Source organism: Bombus flavifrons, chromosome 10 (assembly GCF_040668555.2).
Source record: "Bombus flavifrons isolate JBK064 chromosome 10, iyBomFlav1_principal, whole genome shotgun sequence".
Classification (NCBI taxonomy): domain Eukaryota; kingdom Metazoa; phylum Arthropoda; class Insecta; order Hymenoptera; family Apidae; genus Bombus; species Bombus flavifrons.
Genome location: NC_138451.1, coordinates 8,602,419 through 8,624,315, shown reverse-complemented (window position 1 = coordinate 8,624,315; position 21,897 = coordinate 8,602,419). Strand labels below are relative to the sequence as shown.

The following is a 21,897-nucleotide window of genomic DNA, read 5'->3' as shown; positions in this document are numbered from 1 at the left end:
AAATTGTATAATATTGGAAATATTTTCTGTATTAAGAGATATTAAATAAACAAGTTCTGTCTATATGTATCTTCATACAATATAAAATTTCATGTATAATTCAATCAAATCTATATTTATATCTATACTTAACTATAAAATTATTTATCATTTGGTAGGGGTATTCTACGATATATAAAATCTTGTATAACTTATTAATATATAAAATATTAGGACATCTTTATCGTACAATCCTATTGTCTTTTTTTTATGTACATGTTAATATAATGTACATATTAAAAATCTCACGAGATTAAATGAATAGCTGAGGTCAACTTTCTTGTAAACCAACTAAGCCATTGTAAGATATATTAATGCTTACATCTTAAAACATTATAATATGATAACGCACGACATGAAAAGATATAGAATTGCCCGATCTATCATATACATAATCGTCTTATTGTGACTCAAGAATGAATCTTTTTCGAATTATGGCATATTTTTCTTTTCTATGAATTATTAGATATAGAAATAAATTTTTTCTAATGTTTTTGTAAAGAAGGCATAGAGCTCTCGAATTGCAGGCCGACTTTATCAAGGAAGAATGCATTTACCGCTTGATTAATTAATAACTTGTTAAAGAGTTAAAAATGTGGTTTGTTCTGCGAAATACAAAAATCGCTTGGCTAACACCGATACGCTCAGTTAATCTCCGATTGCAATTGTTCTCCTTTTTGGGAAGAGTTGACCTTGCTGCAAAGTGCAAGGGCCTAGTCGTCTCATAGATGATGCAAATTTTTCCCATATCCTTTTGTATACGGGATGCCTTTGCGTAGCGTATACCTGGATAAATAGTGGGACAAAGCGTCGGTCAATGATTCTGAAAAATATGGATCACACTGCCAATTCTGAATTTGTGAATCAAGATTGTATCACCAAATCAATCTCAATCTTCTTATCTAACATAATGGAAACGTTTTTAATTAAATTATACAATCTTTTAAAATCTATATTATGAAATCATATTGATAAGGATAACCATTTATTTTTTTTACGTTTTTATAATTGTGTTATGGCATATTATCATTTAATGAAACGTTCCTCCTGCTCCTTTATTTACCTTTAATTCAACATTCTATGAAACAAATTATATATGGATATCCTTTCCATTCTTTCTATTTCTGTTTATTTGTATTTTTATATTCTTTATATTCTTAAATCAATTGAATGCATGTCGTTGTTTTACGAAATGCCTAGGCATTGTCTCAGACGGTACTTCGCGCGATAAAACAGAAAATTATCAAAATGCTGAAGAGTATAAATCGCGTCATAGCCATTCTTGTCATTTTTAAATGATTATCTCTTTGACCTCAAGCGAAGAAATTCGCCTTTGCCCTTGTCTTCTTCCCGACCGAATAGCCGAAAGATTACTTCAAATATAACAATTCTATATGTGCGCGTTGCATAATGCTTGCGAAATCGAGTCGAAGAAACTAGCGGCGGTTTTCTTGAAACTTTTATTCCGAAACGTATCAAACGAGGCGACCTTCATCAAACATTTCAAAGTTTCGTTGAAGCAGCTATAACTATCGTCAATATTTCATACTGCTAACAAGTAAGATTCAACACGAAAGCAAATATACATACCCTAATAAATACCTTTGCAATAATTGCAGCTACCTAAGCGTTCTGCCAACTATACCGTTTTTTCCGGTTAACAACGAATCATCGCTGACAACGTACATTTGACATTTTCATTAATTACAGTAACAATTTTAGCACATGTTAATCTAGTAGCCTGGAAAGTTAAAATATATTGCATAAATTAATTTAAAAAATATGATTTTATCGAATATTCTTTTGCTAATGCTTCGTACGTGATAGTAATGGATCATGTTTCAGGAGAATTTTTATTGAACATTTTTTCTGTTATTGTTTAACATGTAACAGTTGAATAAAATGTATGAAACTTCTTTAATAAGGCCTGAACGCGATAAATAAAATTATTGAATATAATCGATGAAGCTGTAGAAAAATTTTAAAAATCTCTAACTGGAAACGACGAGGAAAATGGTAAGCGGAAGCAATCTGACCAAACGGAAGCTGACACATTCAAAATGCAGTAATGGGTTCTTACGAACGTCAAAGTACCGCAAGCTATGGCTCACGTATGTCACGAACGTCTTCAGCACGACTGGTCTTTTCGTTGGGCCCGAAGAAAAGCAATTTAATCGTTTAATATTTTGAGTACGATACATCCAAGTATACCTTTGAGAAGTAAACAGAACAGTTATAGACTAATTAACAGAAATGTTATAGACTAATAACATTTTGCAATGTTTGAGATAGAATATCTACAGTGGCAAGTACAATGCCTTTTTGAAATATAGTTAAGCGAGGAAGTATTGAAATTCAGAAAATTATGGTATTATCTTAAATTTATTCTTACGTAGAAAGCTTTGATATATAATAAGTAGAACAAATTATCGTAAATTAGCATAAAACATTGCAACGATATTATGTACGTAGAAACTATAAAAAGGAAGAACAAATAAACTATTAAAGAGGACATGCTTCATACAGGTATACATATAGATTAAATTTTAATCAAATAATGTCGATCTTATATACAAGGAGTGCATACACTTCTAGTTTTCGATGAAACATTTTTTCTTATTGTTACGAAATAACACGTTCGTAATTAAATTACTATTTTTAACTCGGTGCAATCGGTACATGCCAATTCTATAGCAAACGAACCGGATTGCAAATATCACAGAAACTGAACAAGCTGCGTATATACAGTGACTAAATAAAATCTAAATTTCACGGATACAAATTATCATAATCTGTAAACAACAGTACCATTTACCACAGTGCCATTCTATTAGTTTACAACCGGAAAAGGGAATAAACAATCGAGTCATTGAATCAGCCCGAATAAGGAAGCTGAAACAAGCTTTGAGAAGCCGTGTCTCTATCGCAATTTCTGTAAACTGTGCCTGTTTCGAGATATCGGTTTGAGGACCAGTGAATCATCAAAAATCACCATCGAGCCTTTTATTCCCCTTCCTGACTTTCTCGATATCGCGTTTACCTGGCCATCATCCGCGCTTCTTCGTCTCCACTAGCCGGTATATAAATTTGTGCAGAGTCGATAGGCTACCGCAAAATAAAAGTGGTGGTCTCTTATTTAACATAGTCGACAAGCCGGCAGTCGCTCAGTCGACCACCGACCGTAACAGAGTATTCGTATTTCTAAGTTAACATATCGTTGAATCGACAGAACTTGGATCGGTCCTCCACACCATCCATTCACAGTGAAAAGTGACAGTTGCCTCTTTCGTCATGGCTTTCTTAATTGTCACGCTGGGGCTCCTATTGTCGTCGAGTAAGTCCTTTTCTTCTCTTCTTTCTCTTTTCAGACCGGTGATTCACGAAAAGGTTAGGCGGTCGTGATTCACTGTGAAACTGGGATTTCGATTTAAAACATCGCGCATCGAACGTTTTTGTGACACAGACGTTGAAGAATTTTTGTAGGGACGTTAGCTTGGAAGATGATCGGGCCGGTAGTGAAACATTTTTTCGGCACTTGAGGATTCTTTGTAGAAACAATAGCGAGAGTTTTAGCTGGAAACTTGATTATACCTTCGATCTACCGAATCTCTTTGAGAATTTGATGAGAATTCTACCGATGCGATATAAACATCAAGGGATTTTTTTATAGCAACGATAGTCGAGGTTTTGCTTTGATATTTCACTGTGGTGCGAATCCAGGATTTTTTTTTAGAATCTGCTTCTCCTGAATGCAACGCGAACGAAAATTCTTAGAACGTGATATATATTTATGAGGAATTTCAGTTTAGAAGTTTAGCTGTAATTCGAGATTTTGTGACAATGTAAGGATCGTATGATTTCAACGATATTTCGGTATAACAAAGATTCAGAACTTTAGACGTTCGATGTTTACGATATTCAATGCTTGCACGGTCATAATGTAATATCTTCTCGTGTTTTATTTAAGTATTTCTGTTCCATCGTACTTTCGTAACTTTGCAATTTTATAATTCCTAATTTTATTTTCCTCTACTTATTACTACTACGTATATACGTATTATAGGGCTAACGTTCATTTAATAAAGAAATAAATAAATGTTGAAGACGTTTAAGAAATTTGAGATTTCTCATGAAAACACAGATTCTGATGAAAACACTTTTGATAGTGCGACGTGAATATTAGTGAATTTTTATGGGAATTTTGCGGTAGCTTTAATTCGAGATTTTTTTGACTATACGAGATTAATGAAAATTCTTGCAATTGTTCTGTATCTTCGGAAAAATATTTCTGGAACAAGACGAGATTTACAATTGTCTATAGTAACACAGGTATAGTATTATGGTCGTTAGAATCTCGTTCATGAAAGTGACAATAGCAGGGTAGATATGTAACGAAATACACAGAGAGATATAATGCCGCATTTTATTTGATAACGATATCAACAATTAAAGTGAAAGCTTAGAATACAATTAAGATATGATAAGAAACTAGCAGTCTACGATTATCTATATACTTTCAAACATACTAACAATGCTCTTAAAAATGCAATGCTTGTTCCTTTCTTTCACTTTCTTCGATTAATAAACATTATTTAATTACTATATAGCACTAGCTGTTGGATAACGTCAAATAAATTATCTGATAGCGTCGCGTAATATAAAACCGAGTACGATTATACTAATACGTAGACTATGGATTTTTATGCAAATCTATGTTTTCGAGAATATAATTTTGAAAAGTAGAACCTTGGTAAAAAATTGTTTTACTTACCAGCTATTGTAGAAAGCAACTATACTTGGCATATTTTACATACTCATTGATATTGCATGGATTTTTGCAACTTTTAATTCTCTGTAAATGCATAAAACTCTATAAAATGTATAAAATGTAAATAAAGAGAAGAAAGATCTTGATTATGATTATTTCGACTCGCCATACATTTTGGATGCTGCTGACAAACTATGGTCGACGCTGACTCAATTATGCTTATTATTAATATCACGAAATCGCTTAAAATTCACGATGGGGTCCCATAGCATGGTGGAGGCGTGTTCAACTCGGCTCATCGGTTGCATCGCAGCTGCAGCGTACGCAAACGACAATCAGACCCGGATTCACACTTGAACGAGATATGTTCGCGCGAAAACAGAAGTAAAAGCGTTACATAAAATTCACGAAAAGGGAAAGCTAAACACCATCGAGGCGTAATTTACGGTTCTCGGATTCATAAGCGTAAACAGAATCGCGAGCCGTTTGTAATTTACGGCGCCGCCTGCCACCTTTATTTTGATTAAAACGTCATCGACCAAACTCCCAGAGTTTAATGCAACTTTTATGGTTTCGTTATATTTGTCTTCTTATCGCGTTCTAACGTAGCCCTATATGAAAGCCCTATATGAAATTTATGTTACCCAGAATTACGAAAAGGCAGAGCGTTTTCTCTCCAAATTCTTCTGTTCCGATCGAAAATTTAATCCCGCTGCGATCTTCGAATCTCTCGTATTTGAAAGAAAAACCTGTTGTCAGTTAAACAAACGGAAGATCGATACCGATTTTCCTCGTTTCTCATTTTTATTGAATACGAGGCGAGATATTTCAGTGATAGTAAATATCCGCGAAGTAATCTCGCTATTTTCGTGATCTACGCGTTACAACGGATCGATTGATGTAGAACGCGTCGTATTTCAAGGAACGTGGCTTTGCCGGAGATACATCACGATTTGTAATTTGGTGGAAACATTTCATGCGAAAGTGAAACGAAAAAAAAAAAGAAAAAAAGAAATATATATGTACGTATCAATAGCAATATCTTCGTATGTTGCTGAAAATTTTGTCAAAATACTTTTTAGATAACGTTAGAAAATTACGAGTGCGAGAAAAACAATCGACGAGAAACGATAAGATCAAACAAAGAATTATAATGAAATAGGAGAGAATATCGATTAAGATACGGATCTAATCAATTTTCGATAACTTGTTGATAAGGTGCTGATATTTTCTTACGTAACAAACACATACGACAACTTGATACGATTTTACAGTACGATTAACGACAATCGTGACGTTCGTGGTATAAACATGAGATTGCAAATCGCGATAGATCTCGTGGTCCGAAATTTTCCACCGTTATTTGGTGGAATAGACCAGTCGTAGGCAGTCAATTAGAATAAAATGAGATAATTTGATGTTCCTTGAACGAGCTTAAGGTTAATTAGCGCAATTTATCGTTTAAGAAATCGAAACTATCAAGTACGGTTTTTGTCGAATCCAGCGTCGCTCGTGCTTGCGGTTTGTTTCCTCTCGAGTAAAATTAGTTCGAAGGATTAGTTCTCTGTAATTTACCTGCAATTTGCAAAGAATCTCTTCGATAATTACAAATGAAATACCTACTTACGATGGAAGCATCCGTTTTGACGTAATGATAAAGAATCGATATGATAAGAGGGGTAAATTGTTCAGATATTTTTATAGGGAACGAGACAAACGAGGATCGTTTGATCGATAAAACGTTCGCTTCTTTCGCGATTATCACGGTATATACAGTTAACACGAGTGACATTTAACGGTTAATAAAAATTATCTGCATCATTGAGAGAAGTGAAAAAGTAGAAAAACAGAAAAAAGGAAAAACGAAGAACAGCGTCTGCATGACGCCTTTCGCGTGCAAAGTATCGATACGCGAACGTTCTGCAAAATCGAGGACAAAATAGACAATGCATTTGTCACAGTGATGTCTGGAACGCAATAGCCCACTGTAATTTCGATTAAACGATTCCAATCGTAGATAGTGCAACAATAGAGTGACGCAAAAAATTGTCGTACTGCCGTTTACCGTAAAGTTCTAGTTTCCTAAGTTCCTCGATGTGTTTTCCACGTTTCCATCGACTGATTAATAACAACGGTATTAAAGATTTCGCTCTTCCACTTTATAAACGTCAAACGTTTACGTCGTATATTTTCAAAAAAGTTGAACGACGTAAACCGCGAATCGCAACGAGCAATTTGACCGATTCTTTTGTCAAAAGGAATCTCTATTATTAGAACAGTATCTGACTTTCATTCAAAGTGGCATACTTACTCTACAATAAAAAACTACCAATAAAATAACTGCACACTTTCTATAAGACCGAGGCGAGGTTGATTTAGAACACCTTACCGTAATTCGTCAAGTCTTTCGCCTGATTTCCATATTGGACTCGTCTGTTATTTACATACAACAAAAAAGAAAAAAACAGAAAGAAAAAATACGAGTCACGCGGAGTAAATATATATTGCAAATTAAAAAATTTTCCCAAGGACTTCCTTCCTTTTTTTGATGTCTCAGTATCCTGTGCATCTTGCACGTGTCAAGTAACGATACTTAAAAAAAAAATTTCGTAGCCGTGTTTATCTAATTTTGAAAATACCATGCTTTATTTCCCAAGAATTCGCGAGACATATTTAAAACACGTATATCGGATAACGTACGTTGTACTTAAAGCGCATGAAGTCCGACGCAACGAATTAGCGAATGGAATGGAAGGAGAAAATAAGAAAGAAATATAGATAATGTAATTAGCGTTTAAAAGAGAGAAAAATGGTCGACCAGACGTTACCTGTCATTTTTCACTGAAAGGACGTGCGTTTGATAAACGAAGCCAGCGGTATCGTTGTCTTCGATCTCCCCTACCTTTATGGAAAAAAATTACATATGCACATAGCCCAAGAAGATATGTAATACCCATAAGTGCATCCGATTTCACGGCCGCATTTTTTTACAATTTGCCTCGTGCTGCTACGTGTTGCGCAATTTCCTGAAGGAAAAACGTACCGGAAAAGTCGCGGCTTATTTCCAAGGGTAGTGATTAACCATATTTAGTCGTCGAATTAATTTATCTACGAATCACGTATTTTGATGGTTCATCGTCTTCTACATTTGCGCATATCTATTTTCTAACCGAGATTTCATTTTGCCTCGATTGAACGATTCTTCTTCTTGGATAATTATTTCTAATTGGATTAAAATATTTTTTTTTAAATAACAGGATATCTAAGAACATTGGAATAAATGTAACTAGCATTGTGTATGAATCGAACTAGGAATGATAGCATAAAAAATATTTCTCGGGCAATGAATGCGAATAAAAATTGTTATAATACTGAATAAAGTTATATAAATATACGTCATTCAAAGTATCATCGCTGGGATGTAACAAAAACTGGTAGACTTGTTCTCCGTACTATGAATCATTGATCGATAAAATTAATCCACGTACTCGATTATTCGCTCGTTTAATCCTCCATTTAACAATCTCGATCGTCTTTGCGTATGAAAGTGTAACAGCCATCGAATCGAACGTAGTATCAATGGAAAGTTGAATTCTTTATCGTACGATCCTCTCATCTCGTCATTAATCCATTGTAACTTTTACAGTTTACACATTGTAGCTTACTTTATGTTATAAACTATCAATAAATTCACCGAATCGTAAAACAAGTCAGTAATCGATAATTATTTGCTATTCTGAAATATCGATCGTCTTTAGCCAGTAAAAAGTAACAGTAAAAGTCAAAATTTCGTTATTGTATAAATTTCCCTGCTGGCGTTAGGATAACAGTAAATTCGCTGCATTTTGTATTTTATATCGCTGCTGCTGAAATACATGAAATAACCAAAGTATACTGCTTGTTCAATTCTTTAGTAGTGGAGATAGATCGCTCTTTAGCTTCCTTTTCTTCAATCAAGAACACGAATTTGTCTAAACATCCGTAGTCTAGATATAGCGGTTTAAACTCGAGAGATTTTCACTGTAGAGTATGTGCAGCAAAGCACACTCGATAGAGTATACTTCGATACTGTCAGGGTCGGGCCATACGTCTATAACCATTCAACATTAACGAATGTTACAGACATGTCGATTTTAAGCTCGTGCAATAAACTTTCAACAAGTAGAAGTAGAATTAACAACAAGTAGATGGTCATACGTGATGTATCTTTATACATGGGATATTGGTATAAGTAGGGGCGTGCTGTATGAAAGAAAGTAATACGAAACCTTCTATCGCAAACGACCAGCGAAATCGTAGATTGAAACGAACGATGAAAACTACTGGAGTGTCGCCGTGTGTTTTATAATATTTCACCTCTGGCCTCGATTGGAGCAGGTAATTCGAATATCGAAGTGCCTTCGAAGAATGTAAATGAGTTTTTTAATAATTCGAACGATCGCTGAATCGCGGGCATGTCTGCAAATGCGTATATTGATGAAGATATTAAATTATATTAGGCGATACATTTGTTCGAATTTTCTGCAAAGTGTACGTCTATGAATGTACATGTGTCTTCGATCGAAAAAATTTACATACGTGCGTCTTAAGCTTTTTAAATAATTCTTACGTTCTCTCATAAATAGATAAATAAATCGATCAATAGCGAAGGAATCTATCACGCGGTTTAGTAACTGAAAAGACAAAACAAGGTAGTTTTATTGTTTCATCCATTACATCTGTGAACATTTTGTATAATCTTGTGTTACTTGCATTCAATGAATATATGCATTTTTAACGTTTCCACAATTGAATAAACATCCGCAGTCTAATAATCACGAATGTTAAAAATAGCACTAACTTCGTGCAAGGTAAAGGTGTTTCACAAGTGTGAAGTATGTGTTCTCGTAAACATACATATCAAAGGTTACACCCTACAGAGAACAGTGAGTCTTTATGCAAAAAGATATTATTATTTATTTATTATATTTATTTATCTAATCTACGTATTTCGCCCTGTGCTTACGATTAGATAAAAATAATTACCGTTGCATTTGTTCGCTACTAACGTTCGTTTGTCAATTTTAACCTCACATGGCAAAAAGTAAAATAAACTGAACATTCGGAAAGGATTTCCCGGAAATTGTAATAATATTCTTTAACTCACTGGCATAAATAGTCGCCTGCCATTTCTTTTAACTTAAGTGTTTCTTATTAATTTAAGTGTTCTGTTAATTATCGTTTCTCTCCTAAACATTTGCACCTCACAAATAATGGAATCCTAAATGAGAACTACGGACTTAGAAAAAGCCTGTTAAGAGAAATAGTAATATTGGTCGAGAGAGGAACGTTCGACGCTGAAATATATTGGTATGCCGATGGTTCGAACCTGAAGTAATATCCCACTTCCATTTTAACCTTGCATCGTGAAAAATAAAATAAATCCTCACGATTGAAGATAGAGAAGATTCTCGTTCACAGATCGTGTCCCTTGAAATCTCAACTCTTAAGTAGTAACGATTAACACAGGCGATATGTAAATACTGGTATTAACGACTAAATTTAGTCGTCTCCTACTTATCGTTTTTTCTGTCAAACATTCTTCACGTTCGTACGAGATATCTCGCTTTAATTAACTATTTCAGAACGTAATAACACGATGTTCGATCGTTCAGTGTAGCAATATCCTGCGCAATCGAATAACCAACCCAAGGTCGTCGTCCCTTTAACTTCTCTCCATCCGGAAAAAAGCAGTTTCTCGCAACGAAACGCAACGATTGCTTCACTTGCAATACACGTGCTCCCATTTTCATCGTACGATGATCCTTGGTGTGAACATTTAGGTTTTACGAGAAAACCAACAGCGCATTCGTGACCAATAAAACTGAATAAACGTTTCGGATATCGGAAGGACATGCTGCTGCTTGTACGTTCAATGGCAATGCTAAATCGATTAAATTAGTTTATAGTCCTCGAAATGTCGTCGAGAGGACCTCCTACGTGGCTTGGCTGTTCGCCTGGCAATAATCGTCGATCCTGAAACAGAACCGCCGTTTTCTTCATACGTTTATCATTCGACGCACGTGTCGAGCATATGCATAGGATCTGGCAACGTGAGTACACGCGCTATATATCATTCGTAGACCGTGCAAGGGCTGACTCGTTAGCCGGTAATAATCGAGAAGCGCCTTTGCTGTGAGCGAGGAAGTGGCCTATTTCCCTTTCCGCTTGGAACTTCGAATTTATCGAATATATACGTTCGAATCGTGAATAATCCATGCGTATGTCCACGACTCAAGTAACCGCTCTGACATTAAATACGTTTTTCCGATAACGTGAAACCTTGGGGTAATTCCTGACAAAGTAGACGTTCCTTTTTATTTTCTTGTCAACGTTGATTTTAATTCCATATATTTCTTCCTGCGTTTCTTCCTCTTTTTTCTTCTTCTTTCGCACGTACTTTGCATATCTCTACAACTGTATCGTGTTATATATATTTCTATTACAGGCTGTAACAGAAATTTGCCCTGCTTGTTGTATCTGTTATATGAAATTTTCTCGCTTCATATATAACAGACATAAAGGCAGGACGAATTTACCCTACAATTTAATATTGATACGCCTATATGTATGCATAAGATGCGCACAATAAATTGTATGCTTTAATACATGTTTTATACGTATTACACAAGAAAGATAGAAAGAGAGAGAGAGAAGAGAAGCAAGAGAAGAGAGAGTATCTACATAATGCACCGTCCGTTTTATTGGTTTTTTGTTTCCCTTTAAGAAAGTAGTAATCTGGAAACTAAATTGTAATTTGTATAAATATGTTCTTCTAACTGTGAAAGAGATTAGTAGAAAACCGTGTTACTGCACTTTCCTCGTTCCTTTTATTTCAAATCTTACTTACTGATAATTTCAATTTATGCCACATGCAGTAGAAAGCACGTATTTGCTCGTGGATTCGCCAGTATCTGCCGATCATTAGCGGGATATTTTAACGAAGGAAAAAAGCAGAAGAAACATGAAATAGCCGTATACGACATATAACAGGTTCTTCGCGGCTAAAAACGTACTGTCCTTGTTGCATGCGTTAAACAAGTTTACATTTTATTATTCAACAGCATGTCAGCCGGACATGTATCATCCCAAGTATTTGATGTATAGCACGTAACGGTATAATCGGTGCAATCGAATTCATAGGGACGAATCGATATTCGTTGTCGGACAGTTTACCGTACAGGAGAGTAGCTGGCTTCTATATTTTAATCGACTTGGCTAGAACAATTTATCTGTGACGAGCCGAGTGCAAAAGCGGCGCACTCGCTTGTAAATCTTTCGTAAATCGACTTTCACTGGAGTCTCGAGAAGTTCCCACGGAAGTACGAAACCGCTACAGATATCTGGCTAACCCAGATCATTTTATCCTTTTGTTTACCGAGTGTGCCGAGTTTACCGAGTTACACCAAAGTATAGTTTGTTTTATTCACGCAATTTCTTGCGATTTGTTTAATGCTCGAAAGACGACGGATGGATCAATTTCAATTTCTGCGGCTAACTATTTCACGTGTATTATTTTATGAATTACGTTTACGCGTTACTTTAACAGAATATACCGGCGATTTTGTTTTTTTTTAAGTATATCCAGTTTGATATAATCGAATAGAGAAAGCGAACAGTATTTACACGTTTACTATCGAACTGTGGAGTTTTACGTTTTTATTAAAAATTTCTTAGATACAGAGATAACGAGAAAATTGCACATGATATGGAAAAGTATGTGCAACATCGAAGATATAAGAGTACATTTGTTACGTAGCGTGAGATGGTCCGTGTGACATCTTTCATGGTCTGACCGTCAAAAGCCCATGCACTGTTATACAGACCCTCGATAAACCCAAAGAATCACCATAAACAGAATCTTTTGAACGGAATCTTTATATCTGCAAATATTTTCGGTTTCTTCATACAACAAACACACCCACCCTGAGCTTTCCTCCGTGATAACACAAGAACGAATTTTACTTCTTCTTTTTTTTTTATTTGGTAGACTATTTACAATCAATTCTCATTGAGAATTATAAGCAAGTTCAAACTTTACTTGTTCTCACAACTACAGAGCAGTCACTTATACTCTAAACTTCATCTCTATACTTGCTCTCTAGACTTGTTGCACAGTAACATTCAAGTAACAGTCAAAGCTCATCAGTAAGTTAAAATATAATTAGAGTAACGGAAGGAGTCTGAAGTCAAGTAATCACAGTCGCCAAGTCGAAGACAGTCAATCGACAGAAGATACATTCATCACAATCTCCAACACGAAACGTGTCTCAAGTCGTACTCATTCGTAGTTTGGCATTTCACATACGCACCATTGTATCACATCTTGAAGTTGTTGGATTATTGAAAATATATATGTCGGAGATGAAAGGACACCGGAGCCTCCCCTCTGGAACTTCGGGAAAATCCGTAAAATTGTAATTAAAGTCTATAGTTGTAATTAAACAATTTCCCGTCATTCTACCCAATTGTATTTATTTGAGATTTGTGATAATGAGCTTGGACTCAAGGCGACAATCAGTCGCCGAACGTAGCCGCGACCAACGGGACGATCGCTCCGTCTAACAAAGGTATGGAACAATAATATAGCCCTCATTAAAAAAAATACCCGTAGAGGTACTCGATAGTAAACATTCATACGGTTCCTTCGGACAAAATGATTACCAGATATCAATGCACCTACACAGCACAAATTCAGCTAGCCTGAGGACCCGCTATAAGCCTCAGGATTTTGTTAATTAATTTTGTTCTTCAAACGGACAAGCAGTCTTTGTCCCAAATTGACCAATTAACAGCAGCGTCAATGTCCCTCATTTCCCGAATGAAGACATCGTGTACGAGCTCTTGGACGAGTTAACTAACGTCTTGCTATCTCCACGCTTGGTATCAATTCCAACTTAGACTTTGACGAAGAAATAAGCCTACTAACCCGTTGACCGCGGATTCGTTATCGAGTCTTAGACCAGAGTCACAAGTGCCTAACCATCGTGAGTCTGCGCCGACTTTGTAACACCTTTATTTGTGTCAATAAACGTCACTTTAGTGATGTAAGAAAATGGATAGCTCCAGTGAAGAATCATTACATACCCCAAGCCCTTACTATGGAGCGACTCGGATCCATGTTACGATCATGATTCGACATATATTAACCTGTTAATATCAGCGTTATATTCATTCAACCACCTTTATTATCTTAACTAAAGTAAGGGATCGAACGATTCGTGGCGTCGATTATTCAAATCGTAAAGGGAATTTACGACTCCCGTTGGCGCGCTTCTTCGAGATCGCGTTTCCCCGCCAACGGTCGAAAGTTCAACACTGGTTGTAGTATGCAATAAGCGAAAGAACCGTCTGTTGAGCTTTCGGTTTTCGAAGAAATATCACTCTAAACATCCGTAGTATATTTATTATTTCTTAAGTTAAATTTACGTATTTGCGTGTACTAGGTACGAAAACTCAAGTATCAAATAGTATGAAATTATCAAACACAGAGAAAGAGAAACGATTCTTTGTTTCAAAGAATAATGCAAATTTCGCTGGGCAAGGATTTAATCTGTTCAGTTAACCGATATTCCTGTTGACAAATAAAATTCAATGTTCTATAGAGTTGCTTTTATTTACGTCTATCCACACGACGATTCATGCGCAAAGATAATGAGGCTCTCACGATTGTCGATTAATGATCGTCTAATTAAAAATGAAATCTGATTAAACCTGCTTATCTATGCGCGTGCAACGACTAGTAACATGTAAATTGACCGGTTTTACAAATTGTTGTTTGCATTTCAGATCTGATCGCCGCCGGCAGTGTCAGCTACGATACCACTAAAGGTGAGTTTAACTGCGAATCTTCGCGTAGAAAGAAGCGATTTATAGATACATGAAATTGATTTACGTTGAAGCTATGGGGACCTGTAAATAGGTTGTTTACCATTTCAACGTGATCAATCAACTTTCTTCCTTAGAAAGCATAAATGTCATCGTTTTAAACGTTATTACTCGTTCAATATTGTAATCTCATCACGATCTCGCTCGTATTTATGACTCGAAAAGATTATATAATGTATAATTATTATGTTTTTATGAAACAAACGGTGTAACATTTACCTTATTTTCTCGTCAGTTTGCTCGTGCATAGACTTTGCCATTGCAAGCGATGTTTTACACCTAACTTTCTACGAAAACAATTTTTCTTTTTCTTTTATTAAGCATTTGATCTAACGAACAGTTAGACGATACGGCAGAGACATCGATAAGTACTTTAGAATTTGTTTGCAATTTTTTGGAAACTTAGAACGGTGAACAAATTTACGTTCGAGATCGTGAAATTACGAAACGTGAAAATATATAGAATCAGTTAATTTAGAAATTGGTTTAATATTTTGTGACATAATGGGATCGATAAAGTTCGTGTAAAGTAGAAAAGTGAATCTTTGATCGTCTTCGTTTTGTTAAACGTGTATTCTAAAAAGTATCTTTTCCAGCTTCTTCGGTATGGACCAACGACGATCATGATACGTGCGTTGGGAAATTTCAATCTCCGATTGACATAGAAGAGAACAATGTTGCGGTTGCGTCTTACCCGGATCTGGAATTTTCCGGTCTTCAGAAACCCCATAAAGCTCTCATAATGAACAATGGCCATACAGGTATGGAATACCAAGGTCGAGATACCGACGAGTAAATGAACGATGATAGTCGTCGTGTAGTTCGTTAAAGCGTAAACAAACACGAAAAAGACATTTTACTTTTAAAGTACATTATCTCTCACAAATAGATTAAACGATTATTAAACAGTTCTAGCAAATATCTTTTTCGCTGATACTATCAAAGTCTATTCAAAATATCGTATCATTGCAAGGGACTTATCGTGTAAGCAGCTTTGTGAAAGAGTATCTGGTAAAAATTTGTGAAAGAAAAAGCGTTAGTCGAAAGTTATAAAATTGAAATAAACGTTCGGAAAGCGTATTGCTGCTATTACAAAGGAAAGTACAGCAAGAAAAATTACAGAGACAGAGAACTTTCTGTGATGATTTATTAAGAACATAAGAGGCAATCGAATTACGCGAAGGAACATCGGACATCGGACATCCGACGATTCGAATGAATATACGTTTTGTGACGTTGCAATAATCTTATAGTCGATAGTTAGTAGACACGATGATAATTTAAGAATTAATAATTCCTTATACGTACCTATTCTTATTCCCTTGCATACTAAAGGATGTTGCATCGTTTAATTAGAATACGAATTTCCTTGTCATTCGTGCATTTTTATATTAAGTTACGTCAGTTTTATTTCCTTTGTTACAAACACGCGCGAATATTCCTATCCGACTGCATACTGAAAGACATTGCATTATTTAATTAGAATATAGATTCGTTCGTCTTTCGCGTTGTTTAATTATAAATCTCATCGTTTTAATTCCTAACAGCATTCACGCGTTCTTTGACAATGTTGAATCATTCGGCAAATTAAAAGTGACGAGCATCGCGTGTAACTATGCAAAACCCAGTAATAGCGCGTTCAACGCTAAGCTTTCGTTCAGCGATTGTATGTACATAGTATTGTTTAAGAGATTAGTTCAGGTATCTTTCCAAGAAGGTAGAAAACTTAGAAATTGAATTAACCCGTGTAGGATCATTTCGATTGTTCTGTGCGTTCTTTGAACGTGACTCTTATCCTTGAACAGCTGCAAATTAACGTCGATTATAGCACGTTACAGTCATTGTTTTGTCTCGATTAAGATAAAGCTTCGAGGAATCATACGCATTAGAAAAAAATGACCTCCAGGAAATAAGACCGCTTCGTCAGATAAATTTTGCAAACACGAGAAATTGACATCTGTATGTTTTTCATGGTTTTAGTGATGATCCACAGTATCGATTCTGAATCTCCTGAGATATCTGGCGCGTCCCTCAACAGCACGTACGTGTTCGAACAATTGCACTTCCACTGGGGAAACAATGACAGTCTAGGATCCGAGGATCTGATAAACAATCACTCGTACTCCATGGAAATGCACGCAGTTTTCTGGAAGAAGGCATATGGCACCTACGACGAAGCGATAAAACACGACGATGGTCTCAGTGTACTTGGATACTGGTATCAGGTATATAAGTATCAAATATTGACAATTATTTATTGCTACGCCGAGCAAATTGGTATATGCCATTTTATCGGAAATTATCACGAAGAAAATGGCAACTTAACGATTAATTCTCTTCGAAATTTCAGTAAATATTCGACAAGATTTATCGACTGTCAGAAATGTTGCAAATTTTCTGAGAAAATTTTTCTTCACGAGAAATATTCCGAAAATTTTTGAAAAATATTTCTGAAGAAAACTTTTCCTTCTACCAAACGTAAAATCGCGAAATATTTTAATATACGAAAAAAGTCAATCTAATCGATTTAACAGTGTAAATAGGCTGCGGATTTCTATACGTTTAGGGGAAATTTAAAGTTTGCAAAAATGCACAGAATATAAATATAGAAATGTAAAAAAGTATACTTAACGAACGATATAGATCTCTCCCCTACGCTCCGTTTCTTTAATTGAAATTATAAGAAGTACCAATTTGCATAAAAATTCACAGTTTGCGGTGCAGTATCTGTTACTAATCAAATCGATTAGTATCAATTTCGAGTAATTCCAGTCAAAGACGTAGAATGAAGAGACTTCGTCTCGCTTTCATGCCTCCGCTATGGATATTTCTGTTTTCGTAAGAGTTTGTATACATGAATTTGCGTACTCTATACCTAAAATCAGTTATGTAAATCGCGCAAACCGACTCTAACTGGGTACATGTACGTAATACCTAACGTTATTTCACGTATATTTCGCATCTCTTTAAATGGTTTAAATTGATTCGGAAAACTTGGACAGAGCGTTCGAGTGGAGGATACGCGTTCATAAGTTTGTTTTTTCAAAAATAGAAATACTTTATAGAAATTCTATTCTTGTCTGTGTTTACGCTTCAACAAATTCGATCGAAACGCGTTTCTAAATGAGAAACTTTAATCGACGAGAAGGCTATTGTAATCGTATTTCAGTCTGGTAATTTTATTGAGACAAACGTGAAAAACATACATTCACGAGTTTGTTTCTTTTAAAACAGAAGCATTTTATGCGAAATCTATTTTTGTCTACGCTCGCATCTCGACAAGTTCGAACGAATATGTTTGATGTTAGTTCGAAGATAAAAAAGATGATTTTAATCGACGAAGAGAATATCGAGTTTTATCTGTATAATTGGAAAAATTGTTGGAAAAATCTTATCGAAAGAAATGTTTGTTACAGGCCACGAATGAACCGAATCCGGTGTTCGCATTGATCGTGTCGCAAATATTGGAAATAAGAAAGGCTGGTAGCAATGAGGTGTTAAGGAATAGCGATATTGTAAGCAAATTGATCGCTCCTGATCTTGCATCAGCGCAAGATTATTTTACATATAAAGGATCACTGACCACACCTCCTTGTCTGGAAATCGTTCAGTGGATCGACTTTGTGAAACCTCAACATATTTCCCACGAGCAGGTATTTCAAAAGCAATCGAGTTCAATATAAATTCCGTTAGTACAAAGAGAACCTTTAGAGTATTTGTCTAGGTTCTAACGTCGTCTAACAGTGTATATGGAAGAATATTGTACAAATATCTTCTACAAACGCTTTCTTTCACGGCTGTCCAAACTTGATTATTAGAAACCTTTTACCGGAGAAAGTAATTTCTTTCGATGGTTAAATAAGCTGCTATTCTTAGTTAAGAAATTGACAAACACGTTAGAGGATGAATGAAATTCCAGTCGTAGATGTGAAATTTAAGGAGATAAGGTAGAGAAGTATTATTTAAAAAATAATTAGTATAAAATGGTAAGAGAGAGGATGAAGAATTATTTTGAATGGCAGCGTTGGAATTTATTTTTAGATCTCCTCAAACATTCTGGAAATGTTTTACGTAAATAATCCTGAAACGTGTTTCCTCTTAACTCGACTGATAATCATAATTGATTGTCTATATTTGCTTGATTTTTTTTTCAGCTGGCTGCATTCCGCTCTATTCAATCCTTTGATGGCAATGATGTAACGCATAATTTCCGCCCAGTACAACCCTTAGACGGTAGAATAGTTTATCGTAATGTCCGAGATGCACAAACTACCGCAGCTCCCGCTCTTGCCAAGAAACCAGAAATGACAAGTCCTTCTGTACCTAAGAAACTGAATGCTAATACACTTGAAGAGGCTCCTGTAGATAATAAGAAAGATAATGAACATTCTGGGGCAAGCATGTGGACTGTGTCACGTATGTATCCTTTTCTATTTAGGGTCATAAATTTCTTTAATTGTATAATATAACGAAATCAGCCTGGCAAGTTAATTTTTATGAAATCAAAGTAGTAATTTAGCGTGTGCGAAAGTAAAATATATATTAATCTCAAAAAGTAACATAATTTTAGATATTAAAGGATTATTTATTTCTGTTACAGCATTTGCAGCGATACTTGCAGCCACTCTTGTCTTACCATATCAATAATCGGCTCAATGTACTGGAAACTCTAGTCAATCACATTGACTATTCTGTAATTTAAAGTAATCGATAAGAATTCTAAATAAGTATTGATATAATACATTTTCTTATGAAAAAGGTATTATTTATCTTCTTCGGGGCATCTGTATTCAAAGGTTCTTTTATCTATGATATTTATTTCTAATCTAAATAAGATTGGAAATAAATATTTTTATTTTTGTGCTCGCGCAATTACGCGTATAATACCATTTAATTCTAGGGATATATTAAACAATGTACATAAATACTTAAAGAAATTTTACATTGACTGATTTTAAACAGTAGATACATATAATCTTTCTTCACAATGTGACAGTCAAAGCAATAGAAATAGAAAACAAATGATAATTGAATTTGATTGCATTTTATTTGATGAATAAAGATATAGAAGTATTTTATAAGTTATAAAGCCTACCAAAAATTCTAGTATGTATTTATTCAACAGTTCCTACCGCTGCCATGATAACATACCTTAATCTTATGATAATATACATATACTTTTATCTTATAGATAATAAGTTCTCTTCATGAATATGTCTATGAAATATATTGTCCTGAAATTTATAGTAGTCTTGACGATAATAAATAAAACTATTACTAATATATTTTATTATTGTGTTATACTTATATGCACAAAGTTATTCAAATTTTATAAAAGATTTGAAACTTCTTAAGGATGGTTCTTTGTCTGCTCGTTGGTTGCCACATTTACCACAGCAGCCCAATCATGCTGCTCTTGCTTAAGACGATCTCTTATAAGCTCAGCTATTGCTTTCTGAGTCCTCCTTTCTAATTTTTCTAATTTCTTTGCAACATCCCGCTTCAAATCCCAATCTGGTTTCCTGGGAGCAAGATTGCTAATATCCTAAAAGATTGTAATTAAATAAATGTCAAATAACAACAAATACTTTGATCTATTGTAAACAATTACTTACAAGCTCCTCAATGACAACTTTCGTAACTGCAGCGCTTAATTGATCTTGTACTTCCTCTTCAACATTACCTGGCTGTGCATCTTCTAATACTTTGTCCTTAAGACTGTCATCCTGTGGTTTATAACTCCGAAATTTCGGTCTGTGGCGATAAAGTAAACAAATAAAAAAATAAGTATCGGTCTTTAGAGGTTAGTTGAGGTTAGATGAGGTTAGATTTAAAAATTACAATCATTTAAAAAAAGAACAACGAAACTCACTTTGGTAACGTACTAACACTATCATTTTGGTTTTCTTTGTTATCCTCGGTTTTCTTTTTCAAAGCCTGCAAGCGTTCTTTTCGTTTTAAAGCTTCCTCCTCCAGTGAACCAATCTTGTCTTCTGCCATATTTGTTTTGTCACGTTTTATCACAACCATCGTAGGTGGCGTTAGTATCTATCTGTGTTTCAATAGCGAGTGTACAATTGAATATTATTTTCTAATTACACATTGTCTAATCCGTCTCAAATGAACAGATAATACGTATTGCATGAATGAAATTCGATATTCACAATATGATCTTCTAACTTGTAATGACCAGTCAAGTAAGTTCTTAAATTCCTCTGTTATAATAATTTCATTTTAATATTAGATCCTAATAACGTTAGTAAAGCCAAAATACCATTCTTTTATTCGACATTGTTGGCATATCTTTTATTATCAACCTTTCATTATCAATGAAAGTAACCTAAAGATTATGAAATTCATTATTACAAAAAATAATTTTACTTCTTAAAAGAGAAGTTATTTTAATGTTACGTACGAATGAAATGAGTGATATATTACCTTTTTAAACGAATTAGTTTATTAACATTTTTACAAAGGATCGTAATAATTTGGCGTCAGATAAATTACAAGCAAAACTTGTCGATTACGACTAACATTATATATTATTCTATTTTAACGTTATATATTAACTTTTAACATAAGTTCAAGTCTTAATACACGTTGAAAAACAACCTATACACGCTTTTGTTTTTGCTGTATAAATTCCTCTTCATTCGCAATAAGTGCTCTCGCATAAAGTGCTTCCCACACACGTTTCGTTTCGTTGTCCTCCTTACAAACAATTCCCAAAATTTCCGACAGGAATACAAACTTAAAAAAGAGGTTATTTTCTTTTATAAATATTTATAATATTATTCGCAAATAGTTGCCACTGTCCTTTAGTTTAAATTTTCACGATTTAATATCATACAATTATCGAAATTGATGCTTTCAGGGATTGAATAATACTATCTGAGCAAAATTATTACACCCAGAAGACTCAAGTTTGATAATTCTATGACAAAAAGTGCAATTAGTCTCATACTGGAATTACCAACCTCTAATATGTACTCAACAATAATATATTTATTACAACTGAAAAGATATCTCATCAAATACTATTGTGGTATTTATCCAAATATTTTTATAAAGGAATTACCAATTGTTTTATTATTATCTTATAGTGTACTATAGCCCATTTTCACATTTCTTTTTATTCATTTAATCATTTATTTTTAGCAATT

The 21,897-nt window shown here is 34.6% G+C and overlaps 2 protein-coding genes across 2 annotated transcripts; one reads left to right on the top strand and one right to left on the bottom strand.

The window, feature by feature from the left end:
- Positions 1 to 3,187: 3,187 nt before the first annotated feature.
- Positions 3,188 to 20,022, top strand: LOC138184085 (carbonic anhydrase 2). Its single transcript, XM_069121758.1, has 7 exons — positions 3,188 to 3,373; positions 14,636 to 14,677; positions 15,331 to 15,495; positions 16,715 to 16,959; positions 18,151 to 18,387; positions 18,889 to 19,150; positions 19,335 to 20,022. The coding sequence occupies exons 1-7, from the start codon at positions 3,331 to 3,333 to the stop codon at positions 19,379 to 19,381; spliced, it is 1,041 nt and encodes a 346-aa protein (XP_068977859.1). The 5' UTR covers positions 3,188 to 3,330; the 3' UTR covers positions 19,382 to 20,022.
- LOC138184088 (coiled-coil domain-containing protein 12) lies at positions 20,007 to 20,765 on the bottom strand. Its single transcript, XM_069121762.1, has 3 exons — positions 20,607 to 20,765; positions 20,350 to 20,488; positions 20,007 to 20,279 (listed from the first exon to the last, which is right to left on the bottom strand). The coding sequence occupies exons 1-3, from the start codon at positions 20,762 to 20,764 to the stop codon at positions 20,085 to 20,087; spliced, it is 492 nt and encodes a 163-aa protein (XP_068977863.1). The 5' UTR covers position 20,765; the 3' UTR covers positions 20,007 to 20,084.
- Positions 20,766 to 21,897: the final 1,132 nt, after the last annotated feature.